General features: G+C 37.2%; 1 protein-coding gene across 2 annotated transcripts; it reads left to right on the forward strand.

Annotated features, from left to right (window-relative positions):
* The first annotated feature begins 9,332 nt into the window (after positions 1 to 9,332).
* LOC121420080 (zinc finger protein 236-like) lies at positions 9,333 to 19,457 on the forward strand. Of its 2 annotated transcripts, none has more exons than XM_041614612.1 (3): positions 9,333 to 9,435; positions 15,447 to 16,998; positions 17,776 to 19,457. In XM_041614612.1, exons 2-3 carry the CDS (start codon positions 15,597 to 15,599, stop codon positions 19,287 to 19,289), a joined length of 2,916 nt encoding a protein of 971 aa, XP_041470546.1. In that variant the 5' UTR covers positions 9,333 to 9,435; positions 15,447 to 15,596; the 3' UTR covers positions 19,290 to 19,457. The 2 variants fall into 2 exon arrangements, with proteins under 2 accessions (XP_041470546.1, XP_041470547.1); XM_041614613.1 differs by having other exon boundaries at positions 9,355 to 9,446.
* Positions 19,458 to 19,690: the final 233 nt, after the last annotated feature.

A 19,690-nucleotide genomic window follows, 5' to 3' on the forward strand; every position in this document is an offset into this window, starting at 1 on the left:
GCGGGGGGACGGGGGGGGGGGGGACGTGTCCCCCTTAAATTTGTTGTTGATGACCTTCTTTTTTTTTTTTGCTTGTCAAAAAATTTTTGGTTGTCCCCTCCTAAAATTTTGGGCTTCCGCCGCCAATGATTCTTTACCGTAATGTAGAGTTCAAGTTAGGCATGGCTGCAATGATTGAGCCCCTGATGCCAATGATGTCACATTCCTACATGCGTTAGTTAACATATTTGCAAATAACTTGTCAATAAGAGTGTTTATTTAAACAATTATAATGTTAGTAACTGAAAAGGTTTTTTGAATTGCTTTTTTATGCAGCCCTTGTAGGATTATGACATCATTGACCTCTTCATTCATTGCAGTCATGCCTCACGTGGGTGCTAATAAAAAATACATCACTGCAAAGAATATCATCCAAGCGTTAATACATGCCACATAAATATGGTATCAAATCATTTGGGAGAACATACTCTCATGTGTTCATGGTATATGTTTTATTAAATTGGGGATTTATCGGGTGTAAATTTGTTTTTACCCACAATGCAAAAACTGCGGTGTTGATTAACACCAGCCCGGAATCTATATCCACACCAGATAAGTATTGAAACAGCGCCAGTTTGGAATCAAACCGATGCTGTTTTGATACTAATTGGTGGTGTAGAAGCACTTTTCTGGTGTTAGATTAAAACGAAACTTGTGCTGTTCACACACGTAAATACGCCGTGCATTAGTACATCTGTAAATGATTAATGCCTCTTTGGCATTTTAATGTCAACTAATATTTATTTGATGTTCAAATTCTAATAAGGATATTGATAGATTGATGTACAGGTATGTAATAATAATAATGGTCTTTATTGATTCTTCGAAACATTTCTTGTAGTTAGATGCTGAATTAAAAATGCTTTTACATTGTTTGACATGAAGACTATCTAAAGTAAATACACACAAAAAGGTTAAATCAGTACACAATCAACCGCGTAGCCAGGATTTCTATTTGGAGGGGGCGGTAAATGCACGCGAAGCGTGCCAACACTTACAGAGCGCGCGAAGCGCGCTCCCTAGGGGGTGGGTGCAGGGAGGGGGAGTTCCCCCTCCCGCGCGAAGCGCGAAGCTTTTAGTGTTTCATAAATTAAAATGAAAAGGAGCAGTTTCTCTTGTCTCTGGTACCTCCAATTCGGTTGACTATATTGCGATTTTGAACCTTGTTTTCAAAAGTGATTGTGAACACACAAAAGAGGTATACAATGGAGGAAATTAAAATGATAATAACTCCGCGCGTAGCGCGGAAGCTAAAGTGTTTTATCAATTTTTCTTGCCATAAAAAGGGTCCCGAGAAAAGGGTATTCTTAAAGATATATTGAAACTTTCTTTAGAAAGATCAGATTTGATTACAAACAATTCAGCATCAGTGCATATTTTTAACTCCCAAAACAGAGGAGAAGATTGGTAGAGGAAGATATTCCTCCCCGTGCAGAGCAATGAAACTCTGAAATTTCAAAGGGCGGACGTTTCATCAAATGTAGATATCTCTAATACCCAATCGTCTCTAATTCAATTGATTTTCTAAGATTATTGAACTTCATTACAAGTAAAATAGTGCGCATAAAGTTGAAACTTCTATGATTTATTGAAATTATCTATCTATATAATAAAGGATGATTAATTTTTTTTTATTTATCCTGAAGCGCTTCATTTTGAATATAAAGAAACTTAAGTGTCATTCAAAATTTCAAACTGAGGGCACAAAACAGGACAGGAGATGAATGTATACAGGGAAATGACATGAAGTTTAATACAATTTGATAAAAAATATTGTACTTTTTTATTTAATACGACACGAATTCCATACCTTCCTCTTTTTAAATTAGGAACCTGTTTGCCCCCAAATTATGGTTGTTTATAGTAATGAGCTGAAAAGCGGGAGAAGCTGACTTTATGGAGGTGACGGCAGAAACTGATATAAAGATTTTACCCGCTCGGAGCCGACCAGACCAGAAGTTGCGCGATCAATTGAAAAAAAGATAACTTCATATATTTACTTCAGCCTAACCTTACTCAAATTCATGCCCTAATGTATACAATTTTAACTTTAACTGGCAAGAAACACATAGCTGAGGTGGAAAAACAGAGTTAGAGAAAAGGTGGGAAACAATGGAGAACTTCAATATTGTCATTTAACCGCGCGCAGCGCGGAAGCAAAATTCATATATGAATTTAGAGCAAGAATAGTGAAGGAGTTTCTCTTTTGAGAAAAAAATAAAGAATAAAAAGAAAAAAACACAAAGCTACCTTTCTTCCCTTTCCTCCCTTCCCTTTTCCTTTTCTCCTCTCTTTTTTCCCTTCTTTTTTTTCTTTTTGGGGACGTTTTGGGGGGGGGGCGACCGCCCCCACCGCCCCCCCTGGCTACGCGCCTGTACACAATAACAGTAAACTCTATTCAACTTTGCAAACATTATGTAGCATATCATACGTCATAGTAGAAAGCATTTGAGAAACACATATAATACCGGTAACCGACTTACATGACTTTGATCTGTTGGGTAGAAATACATGAAATCATTTCTTATTGATTTAAACCGAAGTACACTCAAAAACCTAACTCGTACAAAATAATAGAGAGAAATCGAAAAAAAAGGTTTTACAAAGATAAAAAATATCAAATGTGATGTAAAATGATAAAGTTGATACGTAATGATATTTTAAGTTGAGTTCTTTTTTACGAGATAGTATTATGGGTTTATTGTCAATTGCTCTAATGCCAATTAGTCCATTTACCAACTCGTCTACTATCATTTGGTCCATCATCAATTTGTCTACTCACCACATGGCCTAATTGCCATTTCGCCCACTCACCATTAACCAGTTGGTCTAATAGCCATCTATTCCATCATTTGGTCTAAGAAATGAATGAAAATAAATGGATATTGGACCAACTAGTTATGAGACGACATGGTCATAGACCAACCGGTGATTTGACGAAGTGATGACTGGACCAAATGGTAACTATTATAGCAATATTGTACGTAACCATTTTAATCTTATAGTGTTTTCGTTTTTATTGTGTACAGAATGTAACCATAAGGGTTGTTTTCAAAGATTTTTATAAACAATTAATATTTTTAAGATTGGAGTCGTTATACTGAATTTAGTAATATGTAAAGAACTCAAATATTTTTGTAATAATTTAAACAACTATATTGAATATATTTTAGAGTATCAAATTATAATGATTAACTATATGCATGAAATATAAGAATGTGGAATTTACTAAACAGTTCTTTGTGGTGTAATTTGTTTCGATTCTCGATTTCCATGATATTTACAAAGGTAATGATGGTTATGTAGCTGCTCCACTCTCAGTTTGAATAATTGAAATTAATCCAACATTACACAGGGTTCCAACAGTCATGGAAAATCCTGGAAAAATTTGTGGTCACGGAAAGTCAGGGAATTTGGAAAATTTGTGAAAATTGACAAGTCATGAATTGCATTTACCTCTTGGCTATGGCAGCTTTCCAGATTTCGTGTCTCGCAACTCTACTCTGCTATTATAATTGGTGTTCATGATTTCCATTTTTCCAGATTTTGTGACATCCCAAATGCTACATAACTCCCGGGAAATCATGGAAAGCAGCAATTGAGTCAGGGAAAAGTCATGGAATTCTGTTTTCAAGTTTTTGCGGGAACCCTGATTACATTAAGAGTAGAAATCTATTATAGAATGCAAATGTGTGATGTCTATGAATTTGAAATAATAATAATAATAATAATAATAGCCAATTTTTATAAAGCGCTTTTCCCAGAATGGCCCAAAGCGCGTTACAGCATATTATTTCCCGGTCATTGGATTCATTTCAATCCCGCACGAAAAGTGCACAATTTCCACTCCCTGGGGAGCATTCATCGCAGCCTCATTATGGCGCTGGCAAAATCAAACATACAATATCTTTCGCATCCTACCGGGTACCCATTTAGCACCTGGATCGAGAGTGGCAAAGTGTGGATTAACGCCTTGCCAAAGGACGCTAGACCGCGGTGGGATTCGAACACACGACCCTCTGTTTACAAGGCGAGAGTCAGAACCACTACAGCACGGCTCTTCCATCGATAAAAATCAAATTTATCGATGCGAATGTGGCCGTTGTTACACTGTAAAGAAGGTTTACCCAATATTTGGTGAATGAGAACATGCATGTTTGTTTGGTAAAAGTATTCCAAATAATTTGTAAATTTTAGGCAATGTTGCGTTAAAATTTACCCTCAAACATGCATTTTGCCCATTATTGAGGGAAACAATCAGCACAAAAGGTATGTTCCCTCTAATTACCAAATATTGGGTAATCTCTGTTTTTAGAGTTTAAACATAATGAAGGACCAGCAATCATTTCGGATCATTTTAAATGTATGAAATTCATATCAGGCCTATATCAAGTAATCATGTTTAATCATCTCGTCAAGTCGAACTACAATCTCATCCTTGAAAGAGATGCATGGCAAGATCTCGCGGTTCTCGTCATGTCTACCCATTTGAGCGATGATCAAATGGCGAGATCTCTGGCGCTCTTCAACTGCTTTAAGCCACCAGTATGATCGGCAGGAGCGTAGATAGCGGGGGGGGGGGGATGGGGGGATGCATCCCCCCAGAATTTTAGGTGGGGGGGATGGTGTGTACAATCATCCCCCCAGGTTTCTGTGGGGGAAGAAGCAAAACTATACAGTAATAAAGCAATGAATGCTAGTTAAAATCAATCAATAATAATAGCAGTAATAATCATAACGTACAGCAATGACAAACATGATCAAAATTGGACTTTTATTCAGAGTCAATCATCTTATATGCATTTACAACTTGCAAGTTTTAAGTAATAAGAACTGTCTTGCGTCGTCATATACATTTAAGGATCGTTATTCAGAGTTTCACCAAGTACATTTCCTTATAATAATTATGTATTTGCAAAGGAGATAAGTTCAAAATATTTCATTACAGATTTAAGAAAGTGTCGCTTAATCACTCCCTTTCAGAGCAATTGCTTTCATAACACATTAACACTGTTCAAACGAATTAATAAGAAATTACCTATACACATACACTGACCCTTTTCCCTGCTGGCCATGACCTCAACCCCTACTTTGCAAAGGAAAGGTGAAAATTTTCAGTCTGTAAGGAGCGAATTAGTAAATGAATGATTTTGGAATGAAAGTGCAAATTTTGGATGGCCTCAGTGATATCCGAGGTTTTTTTCACTCAATATTCACTCTTTCATATATTCACTCCTTAAAGAGTGAACTATTTCACTAATTTTTTCAGAATACTTTGCGCTTTTCAAAGAAGGTAGAATCATCCAATATATAGACATGCCTTAATCATGTTAATTCACGAAGGCAGATTGAATCAATCCATGGATAAGATTAATTTATGGTCTAAGATCACAGAACAAGCCTAACTCGACCCTCAGCGTGTTCATTGTCGGACCTTTGACAAAAAACATAATCATCTCGCGCATTTACGCGATAAAAATTATCTATATACAGTTTACTTCCGACAACCCGGTGAGGTTTATTTCATTTCCATACTTAATTCAATCAAGCCTTTGTAATCATGGTAATTTTAAACAGAGTGTGCTTATCATTTTAGTGTCCGCATATCTGCACGTGGATAAGAAATATAATGTTGAGCTTTTTTTTATTTTACCCCTATTACTATAATTGTAATTGATATTTTTTTAGTTATTTGGCTGTTTATTTGTTTATTCCTTTAGTTGTTGATTCATTCGTTTGATCATTAACAATATCGCTACTTTTAAAAGAGTATACTACTATACTAGTAAAATAAGGAATACTAGTTATTCTAGATCATGTTAGCAGGACTGTCATGACCAAGATGATAACTAGACATCCGACAAATGACATTTCTCTTATGATCATCTTTACTCATTGTCATTAATCAAACAAAAGATTACTGCCATGAAAAATGTGCAAGGAAGTTTGTTTATTACTGGATGCCCTGTTTATTGCTGAAAGCAAAGTGATTAAAAGACACACGAGATAATCCATGAGGCAGATCGTGTTATTTTGTTATCTTTAACTCGTCTGCTTTGGCCCATGATATTTTGTTTTTATCGAGTTCATTATCTCCTTCATTCTTTATATTTATATATTTATTATATATATATATATATATATATATATATTATATATATATATATATATATATATATATATATATATATATATAAATATATATAAATATATATATATATATATAAATATATATAATATATATATATAAAGTATGATCCAGCTAGGGATAATCCCCCCAGGTCTAAGGACCTGTCTACGCCACTGATGATCGGATAATAACATGGTCATGGATCCAATATCTTGTCATCTGATTATCTCTCCTGATGTAGACATGACGAGATCCAAGATCTTGTCATTTGAACTTTTCTCCCACGGGATGTAAACATTAAGATTACATCATCTGATCATCCCTTTTATAAGATGCAGACATCTCTTCTTTTTCTCTACGAGATGTACACATTACGAGATCGATCATATCTGAGTCTCTCACACCATACTGTAAACATGACGAGACCCATTTAATATATTGTCATCTGATCATCTCTCCCACAGGATGTAGACATAACGAGATCCACACATCTTGTCATAATCCCACAAGATGTAGACATGGCGAGATCCAAGATCTTGTCATTTGATCATCTATCCGACGGGGATGTTAACAGGCGATAATAAAGATTACATCATCTGATCATTCCTTTTACAAGATGCAGACATCTCTTCTTTTTCTCGAAGAGATGTAGACTTTCTCTGATCATCTCTCACAGGGGCGGATCCAGGATTTTCCAAAGGGGTTTTCAACCACAAATTAAGGATATTATTTTCGTCCCGAAAAAAAATTTGACAAGCAAAAAAAAAAGAAAAAAAAATAGGTCTTCAATTTCTAAACACGTGGGCACACCTCTGTTTTAATGGCATTTTTACATTACAAATTTTTCATTTTGCTTCTCAAAGAGGGGGAAGGGGAGGGGCACGTGCCCCCTGCGGCCCCCCTTGATCAGCGCCTGATCTCTCACACCACATGTAAACAGGACGAGATCCAATATCTTGTCATCTGATCATCTCTATCACAGGATGTAGACATGACGAGAGCCGAAATCTCGTCATCTGGGAGCGTTTCATGAAAGGACTTGATCCGACAAGTCCTGCTTTATCCGACAAGTCACCACAGTAACAGTGCTTCTAAGCCAATCAGAATCAAGATGGGTTGTCAGATCTGACAACTTGTCGGATGAAAATGTTGATGAAATGCTCCCCATCATCTCTCCCGTATGCGTGGCGAGATGAATATCAGAAGGTGGCACCTTTTAAGCTTCTATAGAAACTGAAATAATACTTGGTAAAGATGATGAGACGGCAAGATATTGGATCTTACCATGTCTACATCCAGTTTGAGACAACATTAGATTAATGAATGAAATGAAAATGGGTATTAGACCAACTGGTTATTAGGCGAAATGATCATAGACGAACTGGTGATTAGACGAAGTGATAATTAGACCAAAAGGTTATTGGACCAAATGATTGTTAGACGAAAAGTTGATGGACGGAATGACATTAGACTAAATGAAGGTAGATCATGTGGTGAGTGGACGAGGTGGCAGTGGACGAATAGCCCGAGGGGGAGGGGGGCAGTCTAATATGTTGCCCTATACACGCGTGACCGATAAAAATGCGTTTTAAGGTTTTTTTTTTCAGTTTTGGACGCGGGCCGCGCGTGCACTCGTTAAGCATGTTAAGGATATCAAAAACACCGATTTTCAAAAAAAAGGGGTAGTTTTGAAAAACTGGTCACTGGTCAATCGCAGGGTCCAAAGTTTTTTTTGAAGACTAGCCAAACGTGTTTAGGGTATTTTTCCCAAGCTTTTTCCCCGGGGTCATATTCTGGTGACAACTTCGGTTTAGGGGCCAATATGTGTGAATAAAACCCGCGAAAAACTTGTTTAGGGGGTTATTTTGCACACAGAGAAAAACTCGTTTAGGGTGTATTTGGAAATAATTTCGCCACGCGTGTGTACAGCAATACATTTGACTGCCCCCCCCCCCCCCGGACGAATAGGCAATTTACCCTCACCCCAGTAGCCTCTGTGGACAAGGGCCTGTCTGGGTTGCACTTTTAAGCTCGCGCGTATTATCACTACCATCATTAACTTTCTTGCTCATGTTGAATGATTCGAGAGGTCCCTGGTAACGTTCTTTGTTATTTTGCATTTGATTAACATGGATTTGTTAGGCCTTTGAATGGAAATCAAAATAAAGTCTTGAATATCGGATAAAGATATGTAAAGGAATAATAAATTTTATGGAAGAGAGAAAATTGTGGTTTGGCAAAGAATGCATATTTACGTGCCTATCAAGAAGTTAATTGTACGATATATTTACGTGAATAAAGGATGTATTATGGAAGCTTAAAAGTGCCACCGAGATGTTGAGATAATTATCTCGGGAAGTCGACATCTTGATAGCAAAAGATAAGATGACGAGATCCCAGATCTCATCATGTCGACATCTTTTAGAAGAGATGATGAGATGACAAGATCCCGAATCTCATCATGTCAACATCTTTAAGAAGAGATGATGAGATGACAAGATCCCGGATCTCATCATGTCAACATCTTTTAGAAGAGATGATGAGATGACAAGATCCCGGATCTCATCATGTTGACATCTTTTAGAAGAGATGATGAGATGACAAGATTCCGGATCTCGAAGATGTCAACATGATGAGATCCGGGATCTTGTCATCTCAGCATCTCTTCCAAAAGATGTTGACATGATGAGATCTGGGATCTTGTCATCTCATCATCTCTTCTACAAGATGTCAACATGATGAGATCTGGGATCTCGTCATCTTATCTTTTGCTATCAAGATGTCGACTTCCCGAGATAATTATCTCAACATCTCGGTGGCACTTTTAAGCTTCCATAATGTGTTGCAAGGAAATGTTCGTAATTTATCTCAAATTTCCCAATTTCACAAGTTTACAATTAAGTACCATGCAACTGGGACCTGAAAATTCAGTGTCTTGAGATCAACTGCAAGTTTCTTGCAACACGCTGATCATAATAGGAGAGGGTGGGGTGGGGTGGTGGACCTACAGTTAAAGTTCACAAAATAACAACTGCTCTTAAGTTGTATGATTTCGAGTACTTTATTATTCCCCGATTGGAGATACATGTAGTAATAATCTTAAACAATCATATGATCAGCATTTCATAAAATTCTCGACGACTGTGCATGAATACCGGCCGTAGATGGCGCAATATTACTACGGCAATTTTCGGGCAGAGATGGACGTCCGGAGTGGATTGCTCTAAAATTTTGCGACTTTATCTAACGACTGCTCACAAGGAAAGGTAAAACGAATGTAAATACGAGTAAATTTGCACATTCATCTATTTCAGAAGTTACCTAACACATGTTCCCTTTCGAATTAAAGAAGATATTGGTCATAATGTATTGAGAAACATTTATTTGTTGTCTGGATTACGGATTGAAATCTTTGTCTTTTTTTTGTTCGGTCCCACTCGTTCACTTTTTTGATGTAGGCCTAGGCTAGATCTCTGCCTCTCTAAATAAAATAGGGCCTAGGCCTAGTAGATCTAGTCTAACGTAAGTCGTTTAATAGTCTGTACTACACTTAAGCCAGGGTTCATTACATGCCGCCTCGCACAGAAAAATCAAGCCATAGTCATAAAAAAGTCCACTGCAAAGTCATGGATCATTAAATTCTGATTGACATTGTGCGAGGACTGTCGACTGGCTGGACATGCTGGAGCTGGTTTACTACCATGACTACCTTGCAGTCGCACTGTCATGACTGTGTTGAGTGGATGTACTGTAATGTTAGGCACTTCATTTAGTTGTGCGAGTGAAAGTGCGGACAGATCAGCTGGGTGTAGCTAGATACTTGCATTGCAGTGCAGTGGTGAGCGCATATCGTTAACACATTTAAGATGACTTCGCTTCGATTGTCCCTTCGGCTGAACACTGGACAAAACCGAGTCAGTTTCTTCCTTTATTCCACTGATTTTGGTTGGTCAATAATTCTGGTAATTGATTCATACATCTTTGGCAAATATTGAAAATATACAACATGGAATTTCACTTAGTGACTTACCGGCGTGCGATGGAAAGACCCCAAGTTAAGATAATAATACTACTTGAATTCACCCACTCGTAATCATCGGATCCTAAAGGGATACTCCAGGCCAAAGATCTTCATATCTCAATAAATCAAGTAAAATCTACAAAGCAAAATGATGAAAATTTGATCAAAATCGGATAACAAAGTTATTGAATTTTAAACATTTGCATTATTCCGGTGAAACAGTTCAAGGCAGGTCTTCATGAATATTCATTAGGTGTACTGATGATGCCATAACTCATATCCCCACTTGTTTTTATGTATTTTATTACATAAAATGAGGCTTTTCAGATTGTTTCTACCAAGAACTAAAAAAAATTGATTGACAAGCAATTACGTGCATTAATTATTTATTGCTGCAACTTAATTTGTCACTAAAGAGGCACATCATTTACACGTATTAAAAATGAAACAATTATGATTTCATGTAATAACATAAGAAAAAGGAAAGTGCAGTTAGTTGGCAAGCCCTCAAAGAGTAGCTTTTATCCAACTGATATTCATGACCAGAGGGTTTTTGCATTGTTAATGAGCTTGGTGCAGACGAAAACATATCTTTTAATTCTGCAATTGGCATTGCTGCTCTAAATATTGACCAAATTTCATGTTTATTGTATCTTAATAAAGAAGTAAAGTCATTCTTTCACGTCATGTGTTTGGATTTTTTAAAAGATTGTGTAGTATACATGTAAGTGAAAATTTGTATCTAAAACATGAAAGAAAATAATTATTTACATGCACCAAAAGTTGTTTTTCTGTTTTGAGCCCAAATAATTTTTGGATTAATATGATAAAGCTGAAGATTTAAAAAATATATAATTTTTGTAAAAAAGTATTTATATGGGTCAGCAGCCAGCTTTTCATAGGCCAAGTACATTTAGCAGCTCAAAAACAAGAATACTGCGCTCTGATTGGTCATAAACACCACCCACCCACACAAATTCCAATGTTCCCCACACTGGGCTTCTGCAAGGTCACACTCACCATGTAGTAATCTCTTCAAATGACCTGTGCCTGTTTTGAAAACATTATTCAGCCAATCAGAGCTATGGATTTTATGTTACTCAGAAATTTCAGAAATCTCGTCTTGCAATGTTGCATCTTGATGGAAAAAACTGGCTGATGACCCCATCTAAAATATGCCACATATCATGAGTGGCATTGTAAGAAAGTGAAGACTTTGAGCTTTCTGATGATATAAATAATGTTTGCCTAAAACATAAAATTTTGCAAAATTTGCAAGTGAAAACAGAGGAAGAAATTTCTGTTTGAGACAACTGTTCAGGCAGAAAATTCACTTATTTATCAAAATATTTTATTCAAAAGAAATAACCAATATAAAAGGGTAACATTTAATTTTTCCTGTATGGTATGAAAATAATCAATTTTACTCAAGGAGAAAGTGGCTAAATTCTTTGAGAAAGAAAGTCTTAAAATCCACGAGATTTTGCAGGGGCATGATTTCAGCCACGAGAGGACTTGGATAGATTAACAAGGGTCTTGCAGACTGACTGAGTGGGGATGTGACATCATCAGCCCACCTTATGAATATTCATGATGACTTGCAGTCTTGCATATGACTTTTTTCACAACATACATGTATTGCTACACTTTGAAATTCAATAACTTTGTTATTCGTCATCCAATTTTGATGAAATTTTCGGCATTTTGCTCTTATTTATTAAGATATAAATATCTTCATGTAGAAGCCCGGAGTGTATCCCTTTAATGAAACTTGGCAAGTAAAGCAAATTGTGTATTTGAGAACAGTTCGTGAAAGTTTCATTGAATTTAGTTAATAAAGAGCCAGCGATTATGAACTTCAATTTTTAGTGTTGTGAGGTGTTTGCAAATCTGACTCGCCAATCAAGCAGGGTTGTTTTAACTGTACACGAGCAGCTGTGACGACGTTATCCCGCTGCGATGGATGTCGAGATTAGTCTGGGTATTCAGACACAGTGGATTTCATTCGTTGTATAATCTTGTTAATTGCGATTTGAGCTCTACATTTAATTATGGAATTTTATTTGTAATTTTGAAAATAATTTTGTGGAATTTGTGCGAAATAAGTATTAAGAGCAAAACTGCAAGCAAAATTAATTTTTTTTTATTACCCAGTAAGGGATTTTTTCACTTGATAATTGAATGCATCTGAATGTCTAGAATATGGCATTGTTAATGGAAATCATATTTCTAAATGGCAGGCACAGAAAGCCTTTTTCATGAATTTAATTTAGAAATACATGTTAATTGTTTCAGATATACCTGTATATTTTTCATTAATTTGATATCTGATTATGGACCTTTGTTACATGTATGATGTTAATTATTACTTGAAGATATAATGAAATAATGAGATAATAGACCATAATGAGACAATAATAATGATATCATTGAGACAACAATAATAATTATTACTATGCTAATTAAAAATAATTATGATTATAATAATTGAGACAATGATTATTATTATAATTATAATTCTGATAATAATGATTATATAATATTTTTTTTGTTCATTATTTCATTTATTGATTTATTCATGTTCATTAAAATACATTGAGCATTTAAAAAAATAAAAATACAAACAGAAACAAAGATACATAGTAAGATTTTAATTAAGGCTAAGATTGTAGAAGGCTATTTACAGTGCATGCATAAAAATGAACATGAAATGGGAATTTGCAAAAGAACATGAAGCTAATTTTCTGTCGAGGCAATCCCTATGGACAGTAAAATACAAAATGTAAGATTTGTACTGATAACAATTTATAAATAAAAATGTAATAATTAGGAAATATGATGGGATGAATAATTAGACTATGTTTAGGGACTTGCCTTTTTTACAAGCTCTGCTTTTCTTGGCAAGTCCCTCCATTCAGATAATTTTATCTTCAATATTTGTTATGAAATGTTACAGAACTGTTTGTATTATTTTGAGTATTATTTTTTGAACATGTATTCACACTGTACTTGGATTATATCTTTTGTTTGAACGGAAATAAATAAATAAATCAAATCAATAAAATCAAATCAAATCTAGATGTTGGATGGTTGAAAAGAAGGTTTTTCACTAATTTCAGCTTGGATTTAAAGGAATTTAAATATGAAATCTGTTTGATGTTATGGGGAAGAGAATTTAAAATGCAAGGTCCTTTGACCTTTGATTATATCACACACTACCTCTGTGTACATTTTTGCGGCGCTCACACGATTGAAGGCCGAGACCTCGGGGGGCTGTGAGATGGGTCCAAATAACCTGGCTCTTTTAGGGTTAAGTCTCCTTTATTCTTTGAGCCGTAGTTGGAACTCTTGACTGTTTCAAGGCATTGGCTTGCAAAGCTTTGACCGATTGGGAAAAAAAATGTTGCAAGTTGATTTCAATGATTTCTAATACAGTAAACTGGAATACTAGCATTTTGCATTTATAAGCGGTTTCGCTAAAAATAAGAAAACGGGTTCTCCCTTACTAAACTATATAATGTTAAACTATGGGTGCAATGGGTTACCATGGACATTGCAGATTTTGAGTGTTATTGCACTCAATTCAACACATTCACTGAGAAATATACAGACATAGATGCTCACTTTTGGCAAAGGGCACAAGATGTATGGTTAGGATTGGTGTTGGTGCCCTTTGCCACGAGCATGCATACATTTTGTTAATACATTTATTATTGAACCTTTTTCAGTGTACCGGCTGAATGAAGCACAATCGTATTCAGAATGTCTGAACTGGCCTTGGCTCAAACCCATCTTGGCAAAAATCTCTGTTGGAATCCAGCCTTACTAGTTCACATTGTATTTTTAATTCTTTTTATTTTTTCATATTTTTTTTCTGAAGTGCCATTGCTATGGATAGATATGAACAAGGAGAGCAATATGCACGAGACATAATTTAGGGTGTACAGTTATTCGGTGGTTTCAGACCGCCTCGATCACAAGAATCCATGTTAAATTACGAGAACTTTTTTTGGCCAAAAAAATACCCATTAATTATTCCTGCATTCACACCGCCCAGCGACGTACCCTTCGGGATTAGTTCCCGAAGTTACGAGCATGCGCAGTATGGTCTGATAAGCAGGCAAGGTGCAAGATTCAAATTCACTAGCCCAGCAGCCACCCACGCTGCCGGGCCCAACGACACGCTGGGCAAAAAGTTCCCGTAATTTGCTTTCACATCGCCAAAATACCTGCGACCTTGGAAAAATCCCTGCGAAAGTTCTCGTTATTTCACCAAGTACCTACTATTTAGCGGGTATTTTCTTTCGGGGAAATTACGCGTAGTTTGCTTTCACATTACCAAAATTCCTGGTATTTTCTGATCGGGGTAAATTTCCCGATCAGAGAATACCTGGAACTGGCGAACTTCGAGGCGGTCTGAAACCACCTATTGTGATTTGTTTGCAATTAAACAGCAGTTTATTTACCAAAAAAGTATGCTTGATACATGAAGTTCTAAGCACAAATGTACTGATTACTTTTCTTTCAAAGGATAAAATCTGCAGCAAAGCTTCATGTGTGTACCTAACAAAAGAAGTATTTTTTTTCAATCTGACACAGCTTATAACTTATACTGATTGCTTCTTATTTTAATGTTTTTAAATGTAGTATAAAAACTATTTTTAGTTTGCAAATTGTATTTATGAAGCTCTCTCCATATTGATGCAGATGCAAAATTTCTGTTTATACTTGTAGCACTGCAACTGAAAATGAAATGAGCCACCGTTGACTGAAAAGAACTTTATATTAAAGAGATATGTAATAACAACAAATTGTGACTTTAACTGCATTGGTATTTATTTACCGTGTTGAAAGCATCAGATATTTGATAACAATGATCAACAATGTAAAATCTGTTGACAAATATTCATCATCCATTTGACATGGCAAAAGTAGTTCATGTGAATGATAAAAAAACCTGCCAACAACCCTTTACTTTTAAATTTTCTTGAAAACTGTATCCTAAAGCACTTGGATTTTGACATAAAGAAACAATAACTTTAATTTACTATAGTCTACAACACAAATTTCACAGGGAATGTTGTGTAAGTCTACTCATAAAAAGTGGAGTAGGGGTCTGTTTTGTTAACGGCATACACTGTAGGCTGCATGTATATGTACATATTTGGTTTGCAAGATTAACCTGATTTTTTTTATTTGATTTCACTTGTTACCAACTCATAATAGTTTTTGATATTTATTTTTCTTCATATACAGGACAATATTCCAGTGCAGATCCATGAGGTACAGGGCATGTAAACTTCCACGAATTGATGAGATCTTAAAAGCCATGCAGTGTATTCCTCGTTTTCTCCCATCTTAATTTGTGTAAGCTAGAGGTAGTCTGACGTGGCCTCCTTGGCATCCATGGCCTCTAGCCGCCGCTTTTATCCACAAACTGGTCGTATATTCATCTGTCGTTTCTGCTTCCACCCCTTCTGCAGCCAGCACAGACTGGAGACCCACGAACGCATTCACACTGGCAAGAAGCTTCACCAGTGTCCCCTCTGTTACAGAGCCTTCTCACAAGCCATGTACCTAAGATTCCACCTTGAACAGATCCATGGTGGATCGCAGGAGCAGGCAGAAGTCCATGTCCATTCAACTTCGAGTCTGCAAAGCCAAACTGGTACAGTTCTTGATGCGGTTGTTGGTGGAGGTGTGTCAGGAACGCTGCATTTCAATAGTGGTAATGGTATTGAGCAGGAGACATCTGATGACTTAGCAATGAGGAATCCACCCATAGGGGAGAGTAGTATGGTTCCCGATGGTGCCTTGGCTGCAGAGATTAGAACAAGGCAACCAAAAGAGGAATGTGATACGCAGCATGAACTTTCTTCTGAAGGCAGGAGACCTGATTCTGGAAGCAACAATGATGTTTATGAATCTCCCCGTGATATTAAACAGGAGATAGTAATCCAAATCGATAATGGGAACAATCAACCATCATCTCTAGAATCTTTAGGGGATCTCATGGACCTTGCCCCACTCTTTTTTGTTGAGGACATCCCTGTTGGCATCATGGACCAGTCGACCTCTTCCATTAATATCATCACCAGTGATGAATCCATCATGCAAATGCAACCTCAATCCAGTTCTTCGGCTCAGGAAGATTCTGGCGTTGTCAAGGTAATGGCCAAAGACACCACTAGCTCTTCATCCCAGGAACATGCAAGCATAGGTGAGGACACCACTAACTCTTCATCCCAGGAAGATCCCGGTCATGTAAAGGTCATGGACAAGGACTCCACTAGCATTTCATCTCAGGAAGATCCTTGCATTGTAAAGGTCATGGACAAGTACACCACTAGCTCTTCATCCCAGGAAGATCCTGGCATTGTTGAGGTCATAATCAAGGACACCACCAACTCTTTATCCCAGAATGATCCTGGCCTTGTCAAGGTCATAGTCAAGGACAACATCATTAGCTGTTCATCTGAGGAAGATCCTGGCCTCTTCGAGGTTAAAGTTGGAGACACCTCCAGTTCTTCATCACAGGAAAACTCAGTCCTTATACAGGTCAAGGTCGAGGACACCCCCAGCTCTGACCAACAGCCCACTAGCTCAGAGAAGACAGTCTTTCCGAACAAAGCTAAAGCTGATAGAGTAGAAACACATATTCCAAGAAAGATTCGGAAGCAACAGACTCCTCAGAGGACGATCTTTGACGATGAAGAGTCAGTGGCTCTAGCACTTTCTCCTGAATCTATGCTGGTGGAAGATGCAGAGAGGGATCTAGAAGAGAATGTTGTGCCTGGAGATGGAATGGGTAAGATATTTCATTTTTGGAGAAGGGGGGGGGGGGCAGGAGTGAGTTCTAGTAGGTGATGTAAGGCTAGAAATTTGAGCATCCTGTGTTTCATAAAGCTGATCTGTACTTACCAATGACCTTACCCATGTATGATGATTTTTCTTTGTACCAGATCAGATCTTTATTGATTTGAATTTCAAAATATTTTAAAATTAAAATTCTTGTTAACAAACATTGGAATGTGTGTTTTTTTATGAATTTTTTTATGAGGAAATAGAAATAAACACCATTCTTAGTCTCAGAAAGTCTCAGTGAGTACTAGAAAGTGTCCACAGTTGTGGATAAATTAAAAATGTTTTCAGGAAAATGGTTTGTGGGGGGGTAAACCAGTGAAAACACTCAAAGTTTACCAATCATGAATAAAATAACATGACATATACATAGGAAGTTAAAGCTGAAATATATTTCTACTATTTATTGGCATATTTCTCACTATTGTTTTCACCAGGATACAATCAGTTACATTCATGTACATGCATACACATTAAGGGAGTTAGATAGATAGTGTTCCATAGTGTTAAGCAATGACACAGAACATATATTTTCTGTGTAGGTAGGTATTTGTAAGTTTGGATGTGAAACACCCCATTAAAGATTGATCAAACCTATGCAACCAATTATATGAAATCTTAAAATGGACTGATGGAATTGGCAGAGAATTTCTGGTAATAATTACATTCAGATGCAGTGTGTTTTCATTTGTGTTTCTCTGCTTTCTTATTGGTGTCCATGTAGGTGTCATTACCGCAGAGAACAAGTCCCATACATGGACATCCGGTGCGCTGCAGGAGGAGTTGAAGCGATCATCAAGCCCGAAGGACCACTCGGATACTTTCCAACATATCCAAAGTTCTTGCCAAGTGCCATCTGACCATGGTCCTTCAGCTGATAATGCCGGTGATAGTAACAGAATAGGTAACATGTCACAGTCTCCACAATGTAACGTAGATGATGCCAAAACCAAATCAGATGCGTCAAATTCTCTTTTGCTTAACCCTTCAAATCTAGGGGAGAGTGGTAACAATAATGCTGGTGGTTCTCTCCTGCCTGAAGTCTCAAGAAAGAGAAAGAGACTGACATGTGAGCTCTGCGGTAAAACATTTACGGGTACTCTGTTTCTCAGATCTCATTTCAGAGTTGAACACGGGGCAGAAATCATAGGTATTGATAGCGACGATGATTGCTCGCTTGATGGTGAAGAGGGAAAAGAAAAAGGTGAAAGTAATGGCGTATCCCAGTTCCCAAAGAATCCCAAACTTAAACCTGTGAAAAGGGGAAGAGGCAGGCCTAAAGGCTCTAAAAATAAGGCTAAAGATTCTCCCAAAACAGTCTCTGCGCAACCTGGCCAAAAGAAATCAAAGATGGTAGTCAAAGTAAAACAAATGGTGGCTCAAAAGGCTTCTCCTGATCCTGTCAACCCAAAGAAAAGAGGCCGACCTCCTAAGTATAAAGTTCAGCCTTCTTCACCCCTTGAGTTGAAATCGAAAAACGGCAACTCGGCGCGAGCGAGTGTTTCCCGTGCCACAGTCAGTAAGGCTGTGGACAAATCTGCCATTGACCCTTCCATCATAAAACGACAGAATATCACTAATGAGGACTTGGAGCCTTTTATAGAAAATAAAATAAAAAAGGAAAGAAAGGGACCAGTCTCCATATCTGGAGGTTTCAGAGGTTTCAAATGTGATTTGTGTGAGAAAGTGTTTATTAACAAGAGCGATCTCAATCGCCACATTCGCTCCCACACCGGTGAGCAGCCGTACGCATGTTCCACTTGCGGGAGAAGGTTTGGTGATTACGCACATCTTCGGGACCATCAAAAGCTGCATTCCGACGTGAAAGCGTACGAATGTAAAATATGCGGCAAGAGGTTCGCCCAATCCGGCGGGCTTTACTCACATTCCCGGACGCACGAGGAAAGGAAGTACGGTTGCAAGGTGTGTTCGAAGAAATTCACGCGCAAGAGCGATGTGCAGAGGCACCTGCGGACCCACTCTGACCTCAAACCGTTCAAATGTACCCTCTGCCAACAGGGCTTCAACACAGAACAGTCGCTGAAAGACCATGCTAAGTTGCATTCTGAGGAGAGGAAGTTTGCGTGCAAAGAATGCGGCGCAAGGTTTGCTGGTCGGAACGGCCTGCACTCGCATTTCAAAACGCATCTTGAGAAGGGATACGAGTGTAAGACGTGCTCAAAGTCGTTTTCTAGAAATTCTGACTGGCACAGGCATATGAAAACTCATAAAAAATAATCACATACTCTCGTAGAAACAATGTCAAGAGTGTACTCCTTGCCTATTTCAGCCAGTTGTGCTTGCTCAAAGCCTGCTGGAATTTATTAAATCAATGGTAAATGTATCAATTAATTTCCTTTTCACCTGTATGTCTATTGACAACCAGTTATGGACCTTATTTTTATGGTGCCAATAACAAAAGTAATAAAGAAAAAGAAAAAGAGAGAAGACTGAAAAATATTTGGCAATATATTGTCGAGTTCTGTGGTTTTGAGAGCAAAGATGATCATCAAATCTGAATGTGAAGCATTGGAGGATTATTGAATAATGTTCGAACTTCTACCAATGCTAACAATTAGTTGAAAACTCTCCCCAAATAATTGTTAAGTTTGGTAGAAGGTTAAACATTAATTAATTTA

Source organism: Lytechinus variegatus, chromosome 8 (genome assembly GCF_018143015.1).
Source record: "Lytechinus variegatus isolate NC3 chromosome 8, Lvar_3.0, whole genome shotgun sequence".
NCBI lineage: Eukaryota > Metazoa > Echinodermata > Echinoidea > Temnopleuroida > Toxopneustidae > Lytechinus > Lytechinus variegatus.

What these genes read in the sequence shown, in the direction of transcription:
- LOC121420080 (XM_041614612.1), top strand. Translation starts at nt 15,597, where the DNA reads ATGGCCTCTAGCCGCCGCTTTTATCCACAAACTGGTCGTATATTCATC. An exon ending in TGTGCCTGGAGATGGAATGG is followed by an intron (nt 16,999 to 17,775) that starts GTAAGATATTTC and finishes GTGTCCATGTAG; the next exon opens with GTGTCATTACCGCAGAGAAC.